Here is an 18,695-nt window from a genome sequence, read left to right as displayed (position 1 = left end):
ATTTGCAAAGGAATTGAAATTAACCATTCCCATTATATAAGTATAAAATTTGTTAAATAATTATAAATCACACTAAATGGGATGCTACCTTTTATTAGCATATGCTGGCCTGGACAAACAACAGCATGATTTTTAATCTTTAGAAGAGAATGTCCTGTTATAGTACTGGATTTGTCAATGTTAAATTTTCCACCTATTTGGAATCTTTGATCAAATTACTTAGTCACTGTAGTCAAAATTTCCCGTAGATTTTTTAACTCAATCTTCATTGTCAGAAGTGCCACGTTGTTGTATTGTCCTCTAATTCTCTTTCGTTCACGTGTGCATTATCATATCAAGGATTGTGAAGAACACAACAAATCTACATTTGACAGCATAAGGAGTTTATTAAGCAGCTGAACTTGAAGAGTTTATAAAGTCAATATACATTATTTGCCGATTTGCAGTTCACATATTTCCATTTACCGAAGCAGGAGCAATCAGTCCTCAAAGTTCCTATTCAGCCAGCAACATCTAAGAAAGTATTCCTCTTCTAGAAAATCATATCAGTTGGTAACTTTTGTGAACTTCAAATACAGAATGAATAATAATTATAGAGATAAAAGTCAAATTTGTGTGCAAAATGATTACTTCTTTAGATGAGTTCAGCATCATCATATGGTTAACGCGTACTAACAGCGATCAGGAATTTCTCCGATGTAATCACATATTCATACTCTCAAGATAATCTGCGATCACTCCCACTCCCTTATTAGTACTACCCTGCTGACCTCCCTCTGGGCAATGTGCAACAACAAGTGCTGTCTTCGAGCATTGAATTGTTAATGCACCTTCTCCTTTCTTTTTACATAAAACAAGTTTACTATCTTCTTCTCTAAGAAACTGATATTTTGTACCCTCAACTTTAACACCGTTAGACATGAAAGGTGAAAAATCCTTGCTTTTAAAACATCTTGCAATGTCGGCTCCTTCAGTCCCTTGAAGTTTCAATGCACACCCATGACCCTCAGAGGTCCATGAAGCACCTCCATCTATTCCTATAATGCATGCCTTGTCTGCATGAGCAGTTCCAGTTGCATCCTTGCTTTGGGCAACCAAGTTGTCGATGTATGGGTCCCAAGACATTTTGATGGTTCAGAATCTGTAAAAAAAAAAATTAATGAATACATTTGAAAAGTGTAAGGCCACAAAGGGTCAAAAATGGTCCTGCCACATAATTCAATACTGTGAATGATACAAATTAAAGGGCCCATGGACAGACACCAGAGTTCGGAAGTATTTCAGTCCATTTGGACAATTTTTTGGCGCTGCCAATCAGCCCCTGGGACAGACCAACATATGCATACCATCAATCTATAATCCCATACCGATTACTCTAATTTCAGAAGAAATTCAACAAATGATAGTCAAAAATGTGATTTCTTTGTTTTTTCATTTCTATAATGAAGTTTTCCATATCCTCAATATTTCTTTGTTCTATAATAAAGTTTACCATATCCATACGATTTCCTTGTTCTATAATAAAGTTTACAATATCCATACGATTTCTTTGTTCGATAGTAAAGTTTACCATATCCATAAGATTTCTTTGTTCGATAATAAAGTTTACCATATCCATACGATTTCTTTGTTCGATAGTAAAGTTTACCATATCCATAAGATTTCTTTGTTCGATAGTAAAGTTTACCATATCCATACGATTTCTTTGTTCGATAGTAAAGTTTTCCATATTCACCAAGGCACAAGACCCCAGGATCACAAAATTCACATAAAGCACATAAAGACCCTTTGTGAGCTTTGGCCATGGAAGGTTTCTGTAAAATTTCATTGCAATTAATTTATACAAGAGGCCCAGAGGGCCTGTATCGCTCACCTGGTTTCTTGAGATATGAAACAAGAATGATGCTGAAGTATATTTGTCGCTGGTATTGGTATGTCAATATATATTATAAGCATTTTACATTGGTTTTATTTAATACTGAAAATTCCAAAAAGTGCATTAATCCATGAAATGATATTGACTTTTGGCATGACCTTATATGGACGCTACCACACAAATGTGAGTGATATCCATTGCTTAGTTTCAGAGAAGTTGGTGGTGGTGGGGGGGGGGTTCAGCCCCACCATTTGTTCAATTTTGAATCCCCATCCCATAGGGATGTTACCCGGGAAATATGAGCGATATCCATTGCTTAGTTTCAAAGCAGAAGTCGTTTATTTCAATTTTGCAAAATTGACCCCTTTTGGCCCTGCCCCTCAGCCCCCAGGGGGGGTCGACCCCGTCATTTGTACAATTTCAAATTCTTACCCCTAGGTGATGCTACCAGTAAAATATGAGATATCCATTGCTTGGTTCCAGAGAAGAAGTCAATTATATGAATATAGCCCAATTGACCACATTTTGCCCCACTCCTTAGGCCCCTGGGGGGTCAGCCCCATCATTTGTACAATTTTTAATCCCCACCCCATAATGATGCTACCAGGTAAATATGAGCAGTAGCCATTGCTTGGTTTCAGAGAAGAAGTCGTTTATATCAATATAGCCAGATTGACCACATTTGGCCCCGTCCTTCAGGCCCCTGGGGGGTCAGCCCCTTCATTTGTACAATTTTGAATCCCCACCCCATAGTGATGCTACCTGGCAAATATGCCATTGCTTGGTTTCAGAGAAGAAGTCGTTTATGTCAATAGCTCCAAATTGACCCCATCCCAGAGGCCCCCAGGGGGTCAGCTCCATCATTTGTACAATTTTGAGATACCCATAGGGATGCTTCTGACCAAATTCTGATCAGGGGTTATGAAGAAGTCAAATAAGTCAAATGTTGACAGACGACGGACGCCACAGTATGGTATAAGCTCACCTTGGTCCTTTAAATTTGGACCAGGTGATTAATAATTGGTTCATAGATTTCCAAGAAGACGAATACAATGGAAATTGTTTACATATTGGAATTTGGGGTTTTCATAGCTTTAGTGAAAACCAGTAGTTTCTGCATTACTGCGACAAGTATATGATACCCTCAAATCAGCATTGCTTGACATTTCAGATACTTCATTGAATTACAAGAGGTTCACAGAATCAGTATGAAAGCTAAGAAACTGCTTAGATTAATATTATTGAAATATTGAATTATAAATGACCGTCAAGATCCTTTTAATAAAATGCTTAATCAAAAAATCCATTTAGGAATACAATCATATACATATTATGAATATAAAGCCCAAGAAGTTTTCAAAAATTCACCAAATTTCCCCTCTTAAGCCACCATGAGTTGGCAGTGAAACTCCTCTGCATTCTGTTCATTATCCTGGGATATACCTCGATGTGTTCAGGGTTGGTTTACATATTTTTTGATGATCACAACATACCGTATTTGACCTAATAAGGGCGCAGGGCGCGGGTAATTGACAGTGGGGGCGCCCTTATTAAGATTAGTTATTCTGAAGTTTTATGAAACAAACTATACCTTAGAGCAGAATACCCAAGGTTGTGGAAACGGTAAAATATTCAGTCATAATAATATTCCAGATGAAGATATCTAATCATTATCATATATTAAGCTTAAACACCACTTGAATACTCCTGTAAACCATGCCAGCTGATCTTTAGACCAGAGAACGTGTGTTCCACCATTTATGTTCAAATGGAACTCTTTTGTGTCAGTGTTCCAGCTAGGTCGGGTTAACAGGGCGCGGCGCCCTGCCCTTAATCTGTAAATTAAAAATGCGCCCTGCCCTTTTTTCTTACGCCCTGCCCTATTTCCACGCGCCCCGCAATATGCCCTGACGATTTTTTTTATCGTCTTTCATCCCCGTAACTTCAGCTCCGAACTTTCCGCCCGTCGTTTCTTAATTTACGTAACTTCCCGCTTCCTATCTGCTCGCGCATACCGTCGATCCATTCGACTTCCGCCTTACAATAAACACAGAAAATTTACAATGCCTTCTCGCCAAAGACGTATTCAAGAACTCAGCAAATCGGCGAAGAAATGCCACAACATCTTGTCAATGTTCAGGTACGTATTTGTGCTTATTGTTTGTTATAAATATTAATTGGTATTTATCGTCGATGGCTTACAAATAAAAAAGTTATTTTTGTCTGTCGGCTTTCCTTTGATGTGCGAGATGTAATTTAATTTACAAAATAACAGGTTTTACTGTTCACGGTTCGAAATCTTTTGAAGTCTAGTTACAATATATGCCATCAGTAACATTTTTCAAATGAAAAATGATTAGATGTTGGGTGATATCTTTGGAAAATGGTCTATTTTTGAGGGGCATTATATATATATATATTGTATGGCTTCGAATAATCCAATCCGTATTTTAACAAAATACACCATTTTTTTTAGCCATCAATTGCTGAATTTCAGTAGGCACATTTATAAGGTATATTTTGAACAGAATTCATCAAATATATGTTTCTTTTTTATTTTAGATTGATATTCATTGATCATGAATTATTATCACTGTAATTCGACAAAATATAACCCCAAATTAATCCAGAATTACTTTGCCAATTTTGATTTCACAAATTTCAACATATTCCACCTTCAGGAAGCATCTAGTAGAATTAACTTCACTTTGTAAACTGTATGCTTCCTTAAGACTGTGTAATTACTATTTCTAAAATTTAATGAAAATATAAGTTATTATTCAAAATTGAGCCATGGTTTTACTGAAGCCTGGTATCTTATTAACTTCATTGATTTTACATGTGGAAACCTAACGGTGTCAACATAAGCATGTACAATTTTGAAGGGATGTACATTATTCAAGAAATAATTTGTATATATATAGGTCATGTGATCATAACACAAAATCGAAACAACTTGGCAAAGTAATTTATGATAATTAGTCAAAAGTGTAATATATTTTTATAAAATTTCTGGTTGTTTACCCGGTATGTTCCATGCATTTCAGAAAACATTGAGTAATTGTCTGTAAACTCTATGTTTTTTAAATTGCAGAAACATGCAAAATTCATTTTACAAGTCAGAATTAAAAATCAAATACACCCCACTTATTTGATGATGAATATAATTTTATATTATCTTCTCTTGTAGAGGGATTGATTCTGCTCCAAACACAGATGACGAGTCTGATGCTGACAACACATCACGCCCAGCTTCACCATTCCCAGACAACACATGTCCAGTATCACCTTTGCCTAACATATCACGCCCAACTACACCTGTTCCAGATGATTGCCGATCACTTCCTAATCCTGCCTCACCATTTTTGCCCATTGATGTTGTTTACCATTCTCACACTCTGACAGAATCACCAGCAGCATCCCCAGTGAGAATACCAGCCTGTAAGCGCCGCCTGGATGATACACCAGACGGAACTCCGCCAAGGAAGCGACATACTTCTGGACATCGTTTAGGTTTCAAATCTGAATGGACAGTCGACAGACCATGGTTGATAAACAGAACAGTCTGTACTGATGAAGAGCCCTATGTGGTCATGTTATGCCGTTTCTAATGGAAAGGCAGCTACCATCGTTGATACCATCCAGGAGGAGATAACTAGCTTGACCTTGGACTCACAGAAGATGGCAGGGTTTGCATCAGATGGGGCTGCTGTCTTCACAGGAAAACATAATGGAGTGGCGAAACGATTGAAGGACATCAGTCCAGGTTTAATCACCAGCCATTGTAGGGACCATAGATTAGCTCTGGCCTGTAGAGACAGTTTCAAAGAGGTCAAGGTAGCCAACAAAGTGGATGAGACTCTTGAAAGACTGCACAAATATTACAAATACAGCACAGTCCACACTGCCACCCTGAAGGAAGTCCAGAAAGCTTTTGGAGAGCCAACACTTTGTGTGCAGCAAGCAAAACATCACAGATGGCTGAGCCACTCCAAAGCTGTGACCTCTGTTGCCAGGAGCTTCAAAAGCCTCATAACAGATCTGGAGCAGAACACGATCTCTGCTGATGCAGTTGGAAATGGTATCTTGAAGCTGATGAAAGATCCTGCAGTAGTTCAGACCATCTTCTTCCTGGCCGATGTGTTGCCACATCTTGCAAGCCTTTCCCTGTTTTTTCAGAAGCAAGCAGTCAACATGGGAATGGTAGGGGCTGTTGTCCAGAAGACATTAAAGAGTCTGGAGATGAGAGGAAAAGATGATGGACCATGGTTGAGGAAACTGGACAGCGTCTTACATGATTGTGGCGTGGATACTCCCGACACCAAGGCCAGAGAAAGTTTCAGGAAACAGGTCAGGGAGCCATTCATCTCCACGCTCATCAACAACATTGAGAACCGTTTCAAGGACACTGAGGTAATGGACAACCTTGCCATTCTGGACACTTCATCCATCGAGTCTGCTGGGTGCTTTTATGGAGTGTCGGAGATGGAGCATCTTGCAAACCACTACAGCCTTGAGGAGGAGTCTTAAGTAGTGGAATGGACAGATTTCCTCAACTTCATCACTGAGAGAGAGAGTTCCTGTAACATGCTGGCATGCCTCAAACTTTTTCATGGACAGAATGACTTGGGACTGAAGGCACTCTTTCCAAACATTTCCTCACTTTATGCTAAGGCATGTGTAATTCCTCTTAGTACAGCTGAAGTTGAGAGAGTCTTCTCCCAGTTAAAGTTAATTAAGACAGCTCATCGTAACAGGATGCACCAGACCACATTAAACCGGCTACTGAATGTGAAATTGAACTGTTCATCGGAGATGTTTGAGGCAGTTCTTCCAGCAGTCACCAGGAAATGGATTTGTGCAAAGAATAGGAGGCTCCCGACTCTCATTGCCCTTAACAAAGCCAGTGCCTGTTAGACTTCTTGTGACAAAGGATTTCCCCACTAACATATCATGAAATGACTTATGTAGATGTCTTATTTATCAGAAGAACCTGTGATGGTGATACATTTTGATTACGATTTATCAGAACCTGTGATAGTGATACAATTTGATTAGAAAAATGTATTTTCAAAAATGGTATTATATTTTGAGATTCTATGTTTAATTTTGTTGTTATCTTTCATTTCATGTTAGATTTAAATGGATTTACTAACTTATGGTGTGTGTGATTTTAGTAAAGCAGTGAAAGACTGAATGCACATTGTGATAATATATTTTAAACAATTGTTGAACAGTAAGATGTTATTTATGTATTGAGCTTTCTTTTGAATTTGTTACAAAGTAAATATGTCATATTTTGTTTGAATGTAAATTACTTAACTTATTCTAAGAGGTGTGTGTTTGTGTAGTCTTGGAGAGCTCTGAGATTGATAATGTGAAAGCATGTTGTTGAAGTGAAAGATCTTATATCTGTAGACTAGTGCTTTAATTATATTGATTCAGTAGAGAAAGAGTTGATTAAAATATTCCAAGAGGTGTGTGTTTGTGTAGTCTTGTAAACTAGTGCTTTAATCTTTTACTGGTCAGAGAGAGTGCAATATATTGATTCAATAGAGAAAGAGTTGATTAAAATACTGTTGTAAGGTAATGTTTTCATTGATGCACTGTTAATAAATTTAATTTTATTGTTATACTTTTGTTTCTCATTAATTTATATTAAGCCTGTAAATTCCATTCAAGCTCATGGGCAGAACTGAATTCTGAAAGAAAACAATGATGAAATTTTAATGGTTACAAAAAAAGATACAATTATTAATTAACTGGTAGATCATTCTTGAAATGAGGCTGAATGGACTTTACAAACATAATTATTAAAGTGGAAGAGAAATCTGGAGAAGGAAAGCATATTTTATATACTTTAGCATCTAGTTGACCCATGAGTTTTAGCAATTTAAATTCATAAAAGAAAGGTTCTTTTGAATTTGTTTCCAATATTATACAGACATTTAATGATTACACCTAAAAAAAACAAACCAATATGTTTACTGGATGCCCCAATACATTATTACTAGAACCAATTAAGAAACAACAATGAATGCAAATTGTTATCACCTTGTATTATACTGTTTCAATGTATGCAACATGTAATATGCCCTAAAAATCTGAAACCGCGTAAAAAAATGCCCTTTTTTTGGGTCAGTGACCTGCCCTTTTGAAATCCTAGCTGGAACACTGTGTGTTCTATTTATAGAAACAGGTGGTTTCCCAGATCATATCAGACATCATTTTCTTTGACCTAATAATTGATTTACAATGTCTTTTACTAGCTTTCTGTTCTGAACAAAAGTTATTTATCAACAAGAATGAAGTCTTTACTTTACCTTAAAAAAAATGGTAAGTTATTATTTGTATGTGTGTTTAGTTTTGGGTGCTCTTTGCACTGACATGTCATCTGTAGCCTGTAGGAATACACAAAATGTGGCGAAAACATGTGCTCCAGTTACTTAATTTGCTGAAGAAAATTGAACACATAAAGTAGCAAAATATTTCACATGAATTATTACTTTTGAACACCATTTTGACACTCAGTCAAAGATTTATTTCCTTGAAAAAAGGTAGGGGCGCCCTTATTAGGGCAGGCGCCCTTATTAGGTCAAATACGGTACTTCACTATGAATTGTTGATGTTATTGTAACTGAGATTCGACAGAAAATTGAATGAAGAAAAAGCCAATAGCTAGGGGATTATGAAGTTTGTCTTGTTTTATAGATCATTAAATCAAACAAAGAGGCTTTAAATGGTAAGTATCTAAAACAAGGAATCTTGTTAATTGACTTTAATAGTGCTTCCTTGAAATAGTGAGAAAAAAACAACAACAAAAAAACAAGAGGCCCATGCATATGGAGAGAAATCTTCCACAAGACTGACACATGAGGCATTTATACGGGTACTTTTGACGACCATAATGTACTGATGCGTAACTGACCATGTCAACATCCTCCTTGGGAACCATATATCAAAACAAGAGGCCCATGGGCCTTAACGGTCACCTGATTTTTGAAATATTTCAGTAAATTTGAATGAAAGAATGAATTTCAAAACAAATAAAACAAATGATAGTCAAAAATGTGATTTCCCTATAACTATAGTAAAGTTTATCCCCTTCCATGGGGCAAACGCGAGACCCCAGGGCTAGGAAATTCACAATTATGGTAAAGCACCTCAAGACCCTTCGATCTGTGAAGAGTATTTAATTCTACCTTATTTGGGTTGTAAGAAGAAGATTTTTGAAATTTCAGTTGATTTGACCCTTTTTGGCCCCGCCCATCAGCCCCTGGGGGTCAGTCAGGGCCAACATGTACATCAAACTGTCATCCCAAGCTGATAACGTTAACGAAGTTAGAATGAATTCCAATAAAAATCCAACAAATAATAGTCAAAAATGTGATTTCCCTATATAAACTATAGTAAAGTTTACCCCCTAACCAGGGGCAAACGTGAGACCCCAGGGTCATGAAATTCACAATTTTGGTAAAGCATCATAAGACCCCTTCATCTATGAAGAGTATTTGATTCTAACATATCTGAGAGTAGAGAAGAAGATTTTTGAAATTTTAGTCAATTTGACCCCGCCCACCAGCCCCTGGGGGTCAACCAGGGCCAACATGTACATACCATCAAACTGTCATCCTATGCTGATAATTTGAACAAAGTTAGAATAAATTCCAATAGAAATCCAACAAATAATAGTCAAAAATGTGATTTCCCTATATAAACTATTGTAAAGTTTACCCCCTCCCCAGGGGCAAACGTGAGACCCCAGGGTCATGAAATTCACAATTTTGGTAAAGCACCTTAAGACCCTTCCATCTATGAAAAGTATTTGATTCTACCCTATCTGAGAGCAGAGAAGAAGATTTTTGAAATTTTAGTCAATTTGACCCTTTTTGGCCCCACCCCTCAGGCCCCTGGGGGGTGGGGACCATATAATTCACAATTTTGGTTCACCCTCAGCCATGGAAGCTTCCTGTAAAATTTCATTGAATTTAGTTTAGCAGTTTTTAAGAAGAAGTTGAAAATGTAAATTGTTTACGACGCACGACGACGGACAAAAGGCGATTGCAATAGGTCAACTGAGACTTCGTCTCAGGTGACCTAATAAAAAATAATGAAATGTGTGCTATCACTGTAATGTCAAATAGGAGTTATAAGCTGTCATCTGGTGTAACAACATTAATTACATCACAATTTCTACGCACATTCTGCGACTCTTGAGCAATGACCTTTTTGGGGAAGCTCCCCCCTTTCCAAATTCTGCCCCATCACTAAAAATGAGTGAAATTGAATTATTCCTTGTTTTCAAAAATAACAACACTTTGTTGGCTCCCCTTCCTGAACATCCTCACAAGTTTCAAGCTCAATGGCACCAGTGAAATGGAGAAGAATTTTTGAAAGTGTTTTTCAATTGGCGCCATGACAGCCATCTTGGATTACGGACCGACCTGAAAAATAACACTTGGTCAGGACCATCTCAAGTAAGTTAAGAGCTGAATCCCACTGGTGGAACTCAAGAAGAAGTTTGGAATAGGTGTTGTTAAGGAAAACCTTGATTGTGTGCAATCATGCTACAAAATGGCTGCAGTGGCTGCTATGTATCAAAGTCTTTACTGGACAGACTGAAAAATAATAGCACTTTTTTCCTCACCTTCCTTAACATCCTCACAATATCCAGCTCTATGGCACCCGTGGAACTGAAGAAGTTTAAAATGTGATTTTCAAGATGGCTGCCATGGCAACCATCTTGAATTTAAGACTGATCCGAAAATTAACAACACTTGGTCAGGACAATCTCGGGGTCATTCAAAGCAAGTTTCAGCTCATTCACTTGAGAAGTTTAAATGTGAAAAGGTAAGGCCTAAAAATAGCTTTGTTTCTGTTACCCGACCCACCTATTTTTTTACTCCCGACCCCGAGGGGTTATTGACGAAAAAAATTGAAGAATGCTGTATTATTGGCAGTCTCTAGTGACTATATACTTTGACATGTCATTAATACTATCGACAGAACTCTATATATCATAAACAACCACACTAAATAATATTAATATTTGACAGATTTTAACATACTGATATTTATCGTCCGATAATGATATTTAAAATCATAAGATGCACACAGGTCTTAATATAAATATAAAATGTACATTTACATGTTACATTATGTATACAATCAAATCTGTCCAAACCACCAACTCTATTAAGCGACTCTCTGTTCTAAACCATTCCTCCTGAGCGTTTTCGCTATATATTTTAACTCGATTAAGCGACCCTCTGTTTAAAAAGTGACCAGCGACAGCAATTTTGTTTTATTCCATGGATAACAATAACTCTCAAATAAGCGACCAGAAGTCTCCAAAATGCCTCCCATGGAACATTTTCGCCTCGATAACATCCAAGTAGTTTTGGTTACCTTCCGTGAAAAATGACAGGAGAGGAGGCGAAGAGATGGTCTAGAATTCTGACAATTTTCAGATGTTTTGACTCATAAAATACGTAAATTAGCACGAGAAATAAAACAATTAAGGAATGCATAAAAAGTTAATTGTTATAGGAATGCATAAAAAGTCAACTAACAGTTAAATCATGATTAGTTATCTTTTTTAAGAAATTACAACAGAAATGTCAGTGTTAAAGTCGCCATTTATAAAGTAGGAAATGCAGTAGTAACTAATAATCGGGGCAGATGTACATGTCCAGGCCAAGATTTCGGGAATTAAAAAGACATTGGAAAGTAATCTAATTTAACCAATAAAATATATCTCTAATGATAAATTGATGTGATTTGCTATGCTAAATGAAAAACAAAAAATACATTTAATGATAAAATGATAAAAAAAAATAGCATAATGATGATTATAAAAATGAATGAATTTTTTTTAATTTTTTTGGTTTGTTCAATTGGATGGTTTATTTTTTATAGTAATCATTATTGCCAATCTCTAGTAAAGAGACCACTCTCCGTTAAGAGACCGGTTCTCAACTTTTCTCCGTTAAGAGACCGGTTCTCAACTTTTCTCCGTTAAGAGACCGGTTCTCAACTTTCCTTGAGTGGTCGCTTAATGCAGATTTGACTTATTTAACATCAATCATATTCCAGTGTTTTATTAATCAAAGTTAAGATACGAGGGGGAAAAAGTAAAAAAAAAAAGAAGAAAGTATTTCCGATTTTCAAACCCGAACTTTTTGGGGGGCACGTTAGTGTAAACAACAGCCCCCTCCCCCCCCAATGCATGTTGTACATATGATGGACAAAGCAGATCACTACAGGTCATCCAAACCCTTTTGGTCAGATGACTTATAAAACCTGATAACATAAAGACAAGGAATGTTACTGGTAAACTTTGCTTGCCAGATCTATAGAACTTAATATTATTAAAGTATTGTTTTTGGACATGCATTTTTTATTGTTAGTTGTTTGCAAATTCTAATTTTTAAACTGTCAGTCACAACTTTTAAGCACATTATGCAATCCTGATATTTCATAAAGAGAATGAACCAATATATATATATAAGGTCATACAGGCTCTGGATGTAAATTACAAAAACCTATTCATGCCCAAGATGAACAGCATGCATGCTCTGACCAATAAAGATTTGATGACATCAGAAACTGGAAGCAGTTATATATCAACTACAACATCCAACCACAGACACTTCATTCGACATTCAGGCTGTCGGGGCATTTAGGTACTACATTAATGCAACAAAGCCATAACATTATAGCAACATACAACAACGATTTTCTGTAACCAGTTGTCCTGGTGAAGCCAACTGTATCCATATATCGGGTGCACATCTATGTTGTCAAGCATCATGATGCTGTGGCATACCAGTGGTCAAAAAGTGCATTTTGACACCAAACTAGTAGTGGCTATCAAACAGTGGAAAACACAATTCTTCACACCACACCACAGTAATGCACGGTCTAGCCCGACGTCAAGTGCATGCATATGTTTGTAGCATCTCACCATAGTGACAGCTAGGGAAAATCCAAAGGCCTTCTTTTAAGGCGACAGACTAGTCTTCTGCCTTATCCAGGCTTCCACAAGGACAGGAAAATATACTTCATTCAACGCAGCATTCAGCAGTGAGGTTGACAAAGACGATAGTGACAAGGTTAGACTACTTGTCATTGAATAAAGCATAGAAGTCAGGTATAAACTGACTTGGTTTATCAGGAAGCAACCAAGGAAGCAGAAAACATTGCCAATACCTGAAGGTTACGTTTTATATATTGCCATTTTAACATTGGCAAGTTTTTCAGAGAAAAGTCACAAAGTTTTATGACAAGAGTGAGACCGAGAGTATGTTAAATGCCTGGTTAGAAAGAAAAAAAAAGACAGATGTCACTTCACATTTTTATTTAATATTACATCAGTATTGTTTTATTATTACATCACTCAGTATTGTTTTATTATGTAAAAGATCATCTGAAATCACACTAATAAACAAATAATACAAGCAACTATGCACCTGCCCACACAAAAAGTTATCTATTCATTTCAGTTTCATTTCACAACAATAATTACCTACTTGAATACATATATATATATATGTAAGATATGATTAATTTAATTGGTAACATATCAATCATTATATGAACACATATACAGTTAACAATTATATGACAATGAGACATGACAAAAAACCACATACATTACATCAAATTACAGTCCTAATGCAACGCAGGGGTGTAAAAATCCACTTGTCCGATGTCCCGGGAAACCAAAATTTGAGTTCGAGCCAAAAATGTTTGTACACTTGCCCAGGACAAGTCATTTTCTCTCTCTAAAATGATTTTCATGTTTCGATTTCCTGAATTCTGTGTGATTAGAGAATTTATCAGAATGACAGTAGTGTAGAAGTATGCTAAAACATTTAAAATAAACAATTAGTAGTTGAATTATCTTTATTTGGCATGCTGATAAATCTAATTTTGAGGTGGGAAAAGTAGGTCGCTGGTGGCACTCTGAAACCTTCACTTCTTAACGTTTTTAAGACTTTCAAACTGATGAAAATAAAAGAAACTGTAGCTGAAGTATGAAATAATGGTTTAAAGAGGTTAATGTAATACTTGACCAAATGTTCTTATTAGAAAAAGGTAAGATTTTGTATCTGTAAAATGATGGTTGTCTATCAAAACAGGAAGTTTGATTTTTTACACCCCTGTAACAAAATACATTGTAGCATTGTGGCAGCTCTAGTATTCGTTAGCCATTACAAGTATTATTTTTCTTAAATGTTCTTAAATATTCCTCCAGTGCTTTTCAAAAAACAGTGAAAACAATCTTCAATTCTCTAAATCAAAGACTTGTTTTTTAAAATATCAGAATCAGAATTATGTCAGCACACAAAGACTAAGAGGAATGTACATGTGAAGTTCAAGAAATATCCCTCTAGTACTTTTCAAAATAGCTCTATAACAGATTTAATTGTCAAAATCACAGATGGGTTAATGTTCCTGTTGGGTCATTTTGTGTCCCTAAAATTGATTAGAATTGTGTGGGCACAAGGGACCAATGGGAACCTACATGTGAAGTTTGAGAATTACCCCTCTAGCTCTAGAACTTTCCAAAAAATAATAACAAACTTCAAGGCCTTTGTTTTCCAGATCGGACTCAAAATGCACATTTACAGGCAAAGGGGAACAAACCTGTAAAGTTTGACTTTGAGAAATATCCCTCCAGTACTTCTCAAGAAATAGACTTAACATCAGAATCAAGATCCCTCTCGACTTAACATCAGCCTCAAGATCCCTCTCGACTTAACATCAGCCTCAAGATCCCTCTCGACTTAACATCAGCCTCAAGATCCCTCTCGACTTAACATCAGAATCAAGATCCCTCTCGACTTAACATCAGAATCAAGATCCCTCTCGACTTAACATCAGAATCAAGATCCCTCTCGACTTAACATCAGAATAAAGATCCCTCTCGACTTAACATCAGAATCAAGATCCCTCTCGACTTAACATCAGAATCAAGATCCCTCTCGACTTAACATCAGCCTCAAGATCCCTCTTGACTTAACATCAGCCTCAAGATCCCTCTCGACTTAACATCAGAATCAAGATCCCTCTCGACTTAACATCAGAATCAAGATCCCTCTCGACTTAACATCAGCCTCAAGATCCCTCTCGACTTAACATCAGCCTCAAGATCCCTCTCGACTTAACATCAGCCTCAAGATCCCTCTCGACTTAACATCAGAATCAAGATCCCTCTCGACTTAACATCAGAATCAAGATCCCTCTCGACTTAACATCAGAATCAAGATCCCTCTCGACTTAACATCAGCCTCAAGATCCCTCTCGACTTAACATCAGAATCAAGATCCCTCTCGACTTAACATCAGCCTCAAGATCCCTCTCGACTTAACATCAGAATCAAGATCCCTCTCGATTTAACATCAGAATCAAGATCCCTCTCGACTTAACATCAGCCTCAAGATCCCTCTCGACTTAACATCAGCCTCAAGATCCCTCTCGACTTAACATCAGCCTCAAGATCCCTCTCGACTTAACATCAGCCTCAAGATCCCTCTCGACTTAACATCAGAATCAAGATCCCTCTCGACTTAACATCAGAATCAAGATCCCTCTCGACTTAACATCAGAATCAAGATCCCTCTCGACTTAACATCAGCCTCAAGATCCCTCTCGACTTAACATCAGCCTCAAGATCCCTCTCGACTTAACATCAGAATCAAGATCCCTCTCGACTTAACATCAGAATCAAGATCCCTCTCGACTTAACATCAGCCTCAAGATCCCTCTCGACTTAACATCAGCCTCAAGATCCCTCTCGACTTAACATCAGAATCAAGATCCCTCTCGACTTAACATCAGAATCAAGATCCCTCTCGACTTAACATCAGCCTCAAGATCCCTCTCGACTTAACATCAGCCTCAAGATCCCTCTCGACTTAACATCAGAATCAAGATCCCTCTCGATTTAACATCAGAATCAAGATCCCTCTCGACTTAACATCAGAATCAAGATCCCTCTCGACTTAACATCAGAATAAAGATCCCTCTCGACTTTAAATTAGTCTTGATATCCCCTCTCAACTATTCGAAACAGTCTGTTGTTTCCAATTATTTGATGACCAACGTTTCCAACCCTGAGTTTTTAATAGCTTTGAGAAAAGGTCTACTTGTCTTTTAACTTCTGCTTCCAACGAGAAAACTTCAAATGTTTTCAACTTCACAACAAAGAACATTGCTTTAGTGAGTCATGTGCGATCTGTATAGTATATGACCAAGTCGTTGTCCTTATTGACTTCCATTCAGACCAATGATATGCAGTCCACACATATGAATGGCACTTGTGCAGCAGCATCTCAAATTAGAATACCAAATCATTTTCTGTATCCTGAAAGAAAAATGTCTTGTCTAATCAGCATAAATTTAAAGTTTATAATCAAAGTCATATTTGACACATGTTTTTATGATTATGAAAAAGTCACCAGGTTTAAACTTATTCTCTCACTAATAAAGGGAAAATGTTGATGGTGAATACACTTATTTCATGTTTTGACAGACTAGTTGTGAATTGTCAGATGAAAATAAATATTTTTTTTTATAAATTTAACATTCCAATTGTTTTCTAATAAAGCAGGGAATATTTACACAACTTAAAAACTCACTTTATAAACTACTTATGTTCATTAGCAGAGGTTGTACTTAAATGCTGAACTTGTATTTTATTGTAGTCAGATATTTTTTCCTAACCATTAAAGCATTGATACTTACACTAGTATGGGCATGCTTCACTTGAGGTCTGCTTCTCTTGTCACTACTTCAAAATGCCGAATATTTTAAAAACATCTTTAAAATTAAAACATCATTGCATTTAACTTTAAGTGGACTGTACTTCACTCGCACCTTACAGCACATTTCATAATTTTGCAAATTAAACAAGGTGCTGATGACAATATACTGCAGAAGTGTTAAGAATATCTCATTTCTTAATCATTATATAATGTGTATGTATTGCAGGTATACGTAGCAGTCATCCTTTGACTGAATGGAAATAAAGCCATCTTGACAAAGGAATGTGATGATTCTCATCTAATAATGATCTCTACAAGAAACGACTTAAAGTGTGTCAAAAAAGAAAAAATATAGGTATCAACACCCCCAAAAATACTGTATTTTCCACATTAAATTGCAGGACACATTCAACTGGTTTGGGATGCTGCCTTTTTGTCTCATGTTGGGAAGAAAAGAGGTGAATAAAGAAAGATTTTTTCAGGAGTAAACTGAAAATATTGGGAATTCAGCTTAAATCTGAAATAATTTGAATTGGGAATAGGGCCCATTAACAGTCCCCAACAGCCCTCAGGAAAAAGCTGAAGTTGGTTTTGGATTTGAAAAGTGAAATAAAATTTTCACTAAGAATCCTACAGTAAAGTTTTGTGTAATTGATCACTTCCCGTGACTGACCCTTTCCTATGATGTATGTAAGGAAATCTGATTTGATACACAACTAGCTAGGTTTATTATAATTTTATAGTCTTAATTGGCCTTATGTTGTATCTTTGGGAATGTGTATATAAACCCATTAGATGATGAACTACAGGTATTTAAGTATTTCATTTGATCGGTTTTCAAATACAGCGAAGCTCTCTAACTTCCAAGGAGCTAGCAGGATGGAAAATTTACACAATGAATCATATCACATTGTGTATTGAACAACTGAATCCTGAATCATTCAAACGTCTAGTTTCAGTTGTGACAAAAAAAACCCTTTAGATCCATTAGAATAGAACACGATAAAAGCAAATATGTATGCAACGGTGTCAAATGTAATTCGCCATTAATTCTCTCAAATCGACAGTCTACCCACAATGGGTGTGTAAAATTTACTTCCTCCATTTTCTGACTGCGTTAGTCATATTAGGTCATCATGGCTAGACTTCCTGTCATACCAATGAACCAAAGGCTCCAAATTATCATATCTTTCATGTAATAACACGCATAAAGGTTAAAATGTAGTAATATTATCAAATGCCAAACCTCTTAGAATTAGTTTTGTCCGTCGTATGTCAAATGGCGGCCTTTGCCTGCATCAGTGGTCTCCGTGAAAATGGACCTTGTGAAATCACGCGGTAAGTGGGACGGGCAAAGCTGGCTGTCTGTCAGATCACGTGATCAGACTCCATTTTGGAACTCCCATACTTGTTGCATACACATGTGCTTTCAGTATTCTAGAAAATTCTACTCCATAATGACAACCATAATTATTCCCCAATGAAAGTTACATGTTCGCTTTGCTATAAGGACAGAATAAATGGCAGTGAACAGAATCAGAATATATGACCGAAACATTTTTTTTTGACGGGGGCAAGAAAAGTAGTCCCAGTCCACATACCAATTGTCTTCCTTATACCTATTCGGTGTTTATCTTCATAGAAATATCAATTAATAATATGCAATTACATAAATACACTTATCATCAGTCACGAGAGCTCGATAATTTCACAAAAAAAAAGAAATATAATTACTTGTTTCTCGTCGGTGTAAAGTCTTCTCCTTCGGTGTTCCACCTGACAGTTCCGCCTCACCTTAGTAAGTTCTGGTACAGCGCCGTCTATAGTTAACCTCTCCGAAACTAGAAGGGGAAGCACTCTAACATCAGTGTGATATTTGTCAAATATAACTCGACTTCTTGTAGGAGGGTCTCAATAAATGCCATACACATAAAAGAATATTAAAAAATCTTCATTGAATCTGACTTTTTATTAACACCAAACAAAAATTTGGCTTAAGTAGTATACAATAATAACGATAATAGAATTAACGGGTAAATCATGATCAA

The 18,695-nt window shown here is 36.6% G+C and overlaps 3 protein-coding genes across 3 annotated transcripts in view; 1 reads left to right on the top strand and 2 right to left on the bottom strand.

Moving 5' to 3' along the window:
• LOC117333636 (profilin-like) overlaps positions 1-18,488 on the bottom strand; it is a 32,578-nt gene extending 14,090 nt beyond the window's left edge. Inside the window, exon 1 of the mRNA XM_033893036.1 lies at positions 18,382-18,488. The gene's annotated coding sequence lies outside the window, so the exon portion shown is untranslated. The remainder of the gene's footprint in view (positions 1-18,381) is intronic.
• LOC117333635 (profilin-like) lies at positions 78-18,067 on the bottom strand. The gene is made up of 2 exons (XM_033893033.1): positions 17,894-18,067; positions 78-1,141 (listed from the first exon to the last, which is right to left on the bottom strand). The coding sequence occupies exon 2, from the start codon at positions 1,123-1,125 to the stop codon at positions 703-705; it is 423 nt and encodes a 140-aa protein (XP_033748924.1). The 5' UTR covers positions 1,126-1,141; positions 17,894-18,067; the 3' UTR covers positions 78-702.
• Positions 3,579-7,509, top strand: LOC117333634 (E3 SUMO-protein ligase KIAA1586-like). The gene is made up of 2 exons (XM_033893032.1): positions 3,579-4,016; positions 5,067-7,509. Exon 2 carries the CDS (start codon positions 5,450-5,452, stop codon positions 6,404-6,406), a length of 957 nt encoding a protein of 318 aa, XP_033748923.1. The 5' UTR covers positions 3,579-4,016; positions 5,067-5,449; the 3' UTR covers positions 6,407-7,509.
• Positions 18,489-18,695: the final 207 nt, after the last annotated feature.

The sequence above is a fragment of the Pecten maximus genome, chromosome 8, assembly GCF_902652985.1.
Source record: "Pecten maximus chromosome 8, xPecMax1.1, whole genome shotgun sequence".
In the NCBI taxonomy this organism is placed as follows: domain Eukaryota; kingdom Metazoa; phylum Mollusca; class Bivalvia; order Pectinida; family Pectinidae; genus Pecten; species Pecten maximus.
Note: the sequence above shows the minus strand (reverse complement) of the source record. Positions and strands in the feature narration are given on the sequence as shown.